This window comes from Puntigrus tetrazona, chromosome 15 (genome assembly GCF_018831695.1).
Source record: "Puntigrus tetrazona isolate hp1 chromosome 15, ASM1883169v1, whole genome shotgun sequence".
Taxonomy (NCBI): Eukaryota; Metazoa; Chordata; class Actinopteri; order Cypriniformes; family Cyprinidae; genus Puntigrus; species Puntigrus tetrazona.
The window spans coordinates 17,006,643-17,015,057 of record NC_056713.1 but is presented as its reverse complement, the minus strand read 5'-3'; the positions used below and the strand labels follow the sequence as shown (position 1 = coordinate 17,015,057).

The 8,415-nt window shown below is 37.7% G+C and overlaps 1 protein-coding gene across 1 annotated transcript in view; it reads right to left on the bottom strand.

Annotated features, from left to right (window-relative positions):
* Positions 1-8,415, bottom strand: part of LOC122358381 (serine/threonine-protein kinase NLK-like) — a 25,485-nt gene that overhangs the window by 2,222 nt on the left and 14,848 nt on the right. Inside the window, exon 8 of the mRNA XM_043258176.1 lies at positions 272-358. Coding sequence (XP_043114111.1) covers positions 272-358 — 87 coding nt within the window. The remainder of the gene's footprint in view (positions 1-271; positions 359-8,415) is intronic.

Here is an 8,415-nt window from a genome sequence, read left to right as displayed (position 1 = left end):
CCAAAACGTTTATCGTGATTAATGGTTTGACAATAATAATAATAATTATTATTATTAATATCATTGAGAAAATATACAAACATATATAGCGCATTCAAAAATATATATAATAAAATAAATACTAAAATTAAAATTTCATTACAACCTGGAGAAGTACATAAAAATTTTATAACCACCATTCAATTTTATATGGTCTGTATTGATTTTTATTGATGAATTTTAGCATGTACTAGATTGTAATGATACAGAATAAAATATCAAGAACACTTACTGGGTCAAAGACCAACATCCTGCAGAGGAGGTGAACGGCCTCATGGGTTGCTTGACTGGACAGGGTGTACAGGACAGGAAGTGAGGGCTGCAGAAACAGGAAAGGCATGATCAGTATAGTCGGGGTATCTAAGCTGTTTTACTAACCGTATTCAGAGACAGGCAGAAACAAACTATTATGCAATCAATGTTTCAATTACTGAAAAAGCCACAAGTAAAACTTTTAAAAACCCATATTGATCATGGACCATTACCAATAACACAATACAAAAATTGTCCTGTGCCATTACCAAACAAACGTACAAATGCTGTAGAAGGAATGAGAATGAACATGATTTAGAAACATGGCCAGCCCTGAACATTTCCATTCTGTTTTGAGAAGCAGTCAAAACATAAAAACAGCTTCCTAAAAGGACATCATGTGATCCTCAGCGGCCGTTCAGCAGCACGTCTCAAACATGCAAAACATTCCTCCCAGTAGCACATGATCCTTGCGCCAATAGCCACACACTTATCTGAGGATGTGGGACAGCGGAGACAATGTGCTGGGATATTTTTAACCGTGTCTAATTATCTCCTCCACCCACCTTCCCCCCATTCCAAGCCCCCCAGCCGACTCGCCAAAGAGTTGATTGAAAAAGCCCACCGGTAATTGCTTGTTTTCCCTGGTTAGGCTCTTTGAGCCGAGAACAGATGTGAACTATGGCTGGTGATTCACCATTTAAAAAGGGATGACGTATTGTCAGGGCTGACTGTATAGCTGATGGAGGTGAAGGTGTCGGGCGAGAGATGGAGGAAGACGATGGGCAAGGATTGAAAGCTCTCAGCCATAACTGGAGCCAAACGGAAACGAGGTGTGCTATTACTTTAAGTGATCAGACCTTCATTGAAGGAAGAATCTGAGTCATATGTAGGGACCAGAATATCATAAAGGATTGAAAGTGGGCAACATCTCAGAACATCCCATAAATTGCATAGCAACATGCTAAAAATCACTCAGAGCACTGCATAGCAACATCATGGCTAGTACCTAAAACCCCCTAAAGAGATATTTATTTACAAAAAATAAAAAATAAAACCACATTCACTGCCAAATGATGCAGTGATTTTAATAATAAACTTAAAAAATTATGCCTATAATAAAAAATAAAATATAATACTAATAAGCACAATGTAATATAATTAAAATAAATCAATTCATAATTAACATTATACACTGCAAAACAAATTCGTAAGTGAAACTAATTCCTGAATCAAGATGGATTTTCTAGACAAGTAAAAAATATANTTTTGCTTATCCCACTGGTACATTATTTAGCTTGTTCTAAGCAAATACTCGTATTGCTTGACTTGTATTTAGTTCTGAAAACAAGACCATAATTTTTACTTCTTGATTCAATAATCTTTAGACAAAAAATGTATGCATTTCTGCAGTGTACAATAAAAAAATGTAAATAAAAAATATATACTAAATAACTACATTAATATGTAGATTTAAGCTTCACACAATTTTGCACTACTGTTCAAACGTTTGGTGTCAGTAAGACTTTTGAATGTTTTTTTTTAAAGATGTTTGATGCTCACTATTTAATAATATTGTTACTTATAACAAAAGAATAAAACAAAATGGAAAAAAAAGTTTATTAATTGAATAATTAAATTAATAATAAAAAAATCTTATGTAATAAGAAATAATCTTTTTTTGAATGTTTCTGTTTAAATATATTTTAAAAAGCTAAATTGTTTAGGGGACATTACTACTATCATTCTAATATGATATTTATTTCTCAAAACAACAACAACAACAAAACTTATGTAACCTAAACTTTTGAACTGCAGTGTTTGTGTGGAAACAGTTCTGATTTTGCTTAAAAAGTAATTCATTCTGTAATAGGACTAGATTAGCTGTGCTCTATGTTTCTGATATACTAAAAAAAACCACCCGCACAACCTGCTCCCTATTTGTGTCGGAGCATGTGTGCCAACCTCCAGGCACCTCTGACAAATCTGAAAGATTATCAAATGATGGGCGTTTGAATCCAGTGGGTCAGAATCTGTGTGGGCCAAGCCGAAACTTCGCCTGTGCGATTATGAGTCAAGAATCGTGCAGGGTGCAGCGATGCACCGACGTGGTGAGGCTGCGTGAGCGTGTGTGATCAAGGCACCGCAGTGGGCAGGTTTTTGGTGAGTAGTTGGCAGTAGCGTGTCGTGTGTGAACGATCATGCCCTCTGGGGTGGTGTGATCGTGTGCTGCAGCATTAGCCTGTATTAGTTAAGGATTAGAGTGGAATGTGGCTTCAGACAGTTAAGGGAGGGAGAGGGCCTCTCCCTGTCCCATGATTCAAAGCTCAATTAGATAAATGATGAGTCAGGAGGGTTGACACATGACATCATCAGCCCAGGCTTTCAGTCATCCCAGGCATGCAGGCAGCTCATGTTCCACCCTCACATTTCTGACAGAGCGAGTAATGGACTGAGCAAATTTGCTACTTCAAATCCTGGAGTCAGACTGGTCGCACTTTTAAACTGTACACGAGGATGTCACAAGAGCTAGTATCAGTGGACTGGGCCTCAATATTCAACCTGACAAGTGAGCTATACCTGTTCACACCAAAAGCGAGACTGCTGCGTGATTCAACGCAGTATTTTATGTTCTGCTATAGAGGGGGATTCTGGACCAATGAGATGTCACTGTGAACGGGCTGAGCAGAGCTACATCAGAGATGAGGAAGTGACGCAGACGAGACGTGGCTAGAACAAAATTGGCGAGATTTATACGGAAGGGGCATTATCACTCATTTATCATGTTATTATCAGGTTAGCGCGCCGTGTAAACGGTTAGCGTTCAACCAATAAAGGTTTTTCCACTGGCTGGTGCCGTCATGATATCTAGCCAGTAGTGTTGCCAATGTCTGATACAATATACATATTTACAGTACATAAAATACAGTTTATACATACACTGTTCATTGTATAATGCAGTGTAATGACAATGATTGAGATACGCAAAGCGGCTCAAATGCAATATTTGCTAGAAATTCACCTTCAAAAAAGTTTCTTAAACAAAAACCACTTATTTTACATAGTATTTACACACACAAAAAAAGAAAGGAAACTGCTTAAAAAAAATTATAAACCGTTTATGAAAGGAAACCTTTTAAAAAAATTAAATCTTTAAATAAAAAAAATCATCAAAAATTATGTATGGTACTATGTAAAAATAATTTTTTATGAACTTCTATGTAATTTATACATCAATGTTCTTAAGAAAAAACCCACACGCATACAAAAAACCCCACAAAAAGTAAAAATAGAATGTTCCTTAATAAAAAACACTCATTTGGTGCTCAAAAAACACGTCTAATCATTATTAACATTGACAGTTATTTTACAGTCGTGCCGGTTAATATTTTGGTGGAAACCACAATTTTTTTATTCAAGATTCTTTGACAAATGTATATACAGTATATTCAAAATAAATTTATTTTAAGTAATTTAAAAAGTTTTAAATTCCTTGTTTAAAAATGATTATTTTCTTTTCTTTGAATTGCCATTGTGTATGAAATGTGCTATATAAATAAACTTGCCTTGCCTAAAAACGCAATTATATAGACAGAACAATGAGTTCGTTTTTTTGTTTTGTTTTTTTTTTTTGAAGTAAAAATATGCCAAGAAATCGAGCTCATTAGTTCAATCAGAGATGGATGATAATTACTCTCTCCAAATGAGAGTATGAAAATTAGTTTACGGTAAAACCAGCTTTGTCTTTCCTTTTCCTGACTGGCAACATAAAGCCAGGCTGCAGCTATGAAGGGAAGGAGAAGGGAGGTACAGTGTCACGAGAAGGTTGAGAAACGAGTCTCGGCTTCCTGTGAAGCGAAGCCCATGTGACGTCCGACCGCCCCTCTGTCCCAGCAACACTCAGCAACAGGTGCAGGCCGCAGCTTTCCCAACCGGCCCAGCTCCTCCTTAACCCCCCCCCCCTCTTGCTGCGGCTGTGTGGTCCATCTCTCCCCGCTATCACAAACAAGCCATTGATCATCCTGGCAGCAAAACAACACAAAGCCCTTCAGGCCCACAAGTGCAGGGAGAGCAGACCCCGTCGCACCTGGGAGAGGGCCAAGCGAGGACAGACAGGTGGATAGGACTTGTCTGTTTGTTTATTTTTGCAGTTAGCACGGTAAAAAAAAAAAAAAGAAAAAAAAAAAAACAGGGCGCATTTCCTGCGGGCACAAGAGGGGGAGGGAGCTCTGATATAGGAGCAGGCCATTAAACGAACGAACGCTGACAGAGACAACAGTGATTCCAGAGAACGCTGAGCTGTAGAGCGGCTAACAGACTTCCTTCTGTATACTCCTACAGGCAGAATCTGAACAGTGTGTGTGTGTGTGTGTGTGTGTAATAGATATTGGGTGTTATTCACAAAGCCAAGCACACACAGCAGGACTGAAGCTTCTCGCTCTGTGCATATTTAAAGACTCGAGAGTTGGATTTTTTGCATATACGCTCAGAAATAAAGGTACAACCGGGGCAGTACCTTTTCAAAAGGGTCACGTTTGTTCGTAAAGTGTCCATTTTAGTACCTTACGCCGGGCTCACACCACGGGAGTTTTAAAGTCGTAACCGATTATGAAATCTGGTTTGCAGCAAACACATTAGGAGAGTCTTCGCAGATGATCTTTTCTCAAATTTGAAGCATGCACACACTACAATATTTCAGCACCGTGGCGCATCTCACACTACAAGACATTATTACGATTATCAAGATCTCACACGGCAGGTCATCGTCAATGTTTACATTAGCTAGCATGCTAGCAGCTTTCTATACATTTAAAACTGAGGTGATTTCACTCCAGCGCTTCTTTCTCCTTACCGTTGTAATACGTTTTCAGCATTATTCAGATAATCCTGTTACATTATTCAGACAGTCACTATAAAACTCTCCACTAGTTACTCAAAAGTCTCCACTATCCAACAGAGCCGTTACAGCAGCTGTTACGTGGTCGCGAATTGCCTATAGTGAAAGTACCGACGCAATCGTATAGCCATCATCATCATCCCGATTTAAATCCTAAATATCAAACGTGTTTGATATGATCGGGAAGCCCCCGATGTGTGCGCGCAAACAGATCGGGATGTGCAAAGTTCCATCGGGGCCCGATCGAGGTGCTCGACAAGATTTTTTATCTCAGATTCTCGGGAGAGGAAAATCAGAGCTAAATCGGGCTAAAAATCCTGTAGTGTGAGCCAAGCTTTAAAAGGTGCATATTAGAGGTGAAATGGCTCGTAGAGGAAGCGTGATCCGTACGGACCAGCCTCCACGGTTCGGCACGCGGTGATTCATGGATTAACTGTTAAGTGATTCATGGATTAACACGTTTGCATGTGTTTTGCCCTGCCAGTTCACACCTTCATCTGAATGGTCTGAAATTGCTTGAATAGAACTTGCATGCGTTTTTGGTGCTGCACACAGAGAGAGACGGCTCGTTCGCACAAGACGAGGATGTGCTGAGTTATGATTCCTATGGCTTGCACATACACTAAAGGTTATGTGAAAATATCAGTTTTAGCAAGTATTCTGGTAAACACAGCAGGTTATGTCCATGTCCTTAGTAAACATATTCAGATGACTAACTGAGTGTCAGTATTAGGTCCGCGCATAAGTGTTATAGAAACACCAGCCTAGAAACGACCTACTTCCGTCTTGATTAATCTGTATTTAACTTATGCAGTAAGTGTTCTTGTGTAGTTTTACACTTAATTATTACATTTTTCCAACTCAATACTACGGTCACTGTCTTTATATAGCCTATAATTTTATGTTGTAGGCTGTTCATCTATGTTTGTCATTTGTGCAATCATTAACTTTAGCAGTTAAGGTAGTAGTTTCTGCTGTTGTACAGAAATCATTAAAGTAAGCTTTTTTTGTAATATTGTAATATTTCATTTGTAAATGAAAAGCAATTTTTTTTTGTACTTTTGAAAAAATGATTTGAAAAATGATCTGATGTGTGACTCACCACTAGTACGTATTAGTACTTAAAGTGTGCATATCTGAAACTAATAATTACAAAAGTGTACCTTCTGAAAAGGTACTGCCCCAGTGACAGCTTTTGTACCTTTATTTCTGTAATGTCCTTAAAATCATAGACATTGTTCTCACACAAAGTCTCAGACATGGAGGAAAGGTTTAGTTAATACATGCACACTAAATCTTAAACCAAACCCTGTCCAAATGTTTATATATGTAATATATTTATATTTTGTGTCATTTTAGTAATTAGCTTTTTTTAATAATATAGCAATGACACAAAAACTTTTATCATTTTACAAAAGATTGCTATTTCAAATCAAATGCTCCTTTTGATCTTTTCTTTTAACAACAAGAAATCCTGTGAAACTGAAGACTGGAGTAACGATGCTGACAATCCAGCACAGAAACAAATTGCATTTAAATATAAACTGAAGTCATAAAATTGTACAATACATATTCGCAACACCTAGCAATTCACAAATAAAGGAAAAATGTTTTTTTTATTAGCCATTGACAAGGCTGTGAGTCAACTTCTTGGAAAGAGATAAAATAAAACAAAACAAACAATCGATAATACAGCATTAAAACTGCTGCGTGCATAATGTACTTCAGCAAAATTAAATTTTTGTTATTTATTTAAAAATAAGCCGTTGTGCCTAACAATGTCCTTCAGCCATGATTTATTCACGATACAGCACAGCCTCTCAAACCTGATTGCTTACACACACACACACACACACACACACATATATATGATAGACAGATAGAAAGAATCAATCTGGTGAAACTAGTAATCGCACTGTTTCCACAATCCATGCTTCCTTTTTGTATATTAACATAGAATTCTGCTTATGCACAATTTCTAACCATTTGTAGACTTTCCTCTCTATGCCTGCATCTGTAATTGTGAGGATGTGCAGAAAGTCCTTATATGGGGAAGCTTAGGGGTGTATATGCTAAACACTACTGCAGGCACACAGTCCCTCATTTATAATAATTCGGATTCATCAACATGAGAACGACCATATGCCTTTGCGTTAGTACCTCTTCTCTGAGCATACTGTAAGCAGTGGTTGATCGATACAGGTTTTTTTGAAGGCTCATCCAATGCCAATATCTATAGCAGGGTGACTTTTTGATAAAATAAAATTTGATTTAATAAAAAATAAATGTGTAATGTCAACAAATAATACAAAGTATTTTTCACAAATAAATCCGCTAATATATCGGCCTTGGCATTATATCAGTCGACCACTAAGTAAAAACACTTGTACAAAAATGTTATTCAAAGAAACTCATTGTGAGAAAAACAGAGAGGAAAGAGAGAAAGAGGACGAGGTGATGGAGAGAAAAAAAAACAAGGAGAAGAGTTGTGTTTTTAAAGCAGAGTGGAGCTCTGAGATGGAATAACATTCATGCAGGCCAGGGGTGTAACTCTTCCACCTCTTAAAACACACAGTCCGGCTGTGTGAAAGCATATTTGTTTCCGGTTTCAGTTTGAATGGTAGCACTTAGCGCTGGTTTGCGAGTGGGAATGGAGACGCGCTGAACACGGCATCTCTCAAAGGCACTCAGATGGCCAAACTAATCTGACTAAGTGTTAGAGCCGATAGGGTGGGGATGAAGATCCCTAAAGCCCCTGAAGGATCCCGTTTGAAAACAGCCCAAATCAGATCTTCTCTATTTATAGCAAAGACACGGGACAGGACGTAAAATGTGTCTGAGGCCTCCCGCATTGAAGCGAACCTCAAGATGAACACATTAATGATGGGGCTTTTAAAATGTAAACTGGGAGCTGTGAAAGCCTCACCACGTTGTCAAAACAACGTCAGCAAGAGAGTGGAGCTTCAGATGCTTCGATAGAAGAGGAACATTGTAGCTGTGGTGACTCTCTAATGAGGTTGAAGACACAGTACTTTCTCTTCCATTAATGTGTGCAATTAAGTGCAGTATTACATGAACATTGTTTATAATGACATATTTTAAATATATCAATGTTAAAATGTATGGGTATTAAAAAGATGATCTTTGGTTGACATTTTCGTTGTGTGACAGTTATTATAGTAAACTAAAGTCATAAAAAATACTTTCTTTGTTAAATAAAATAAAAT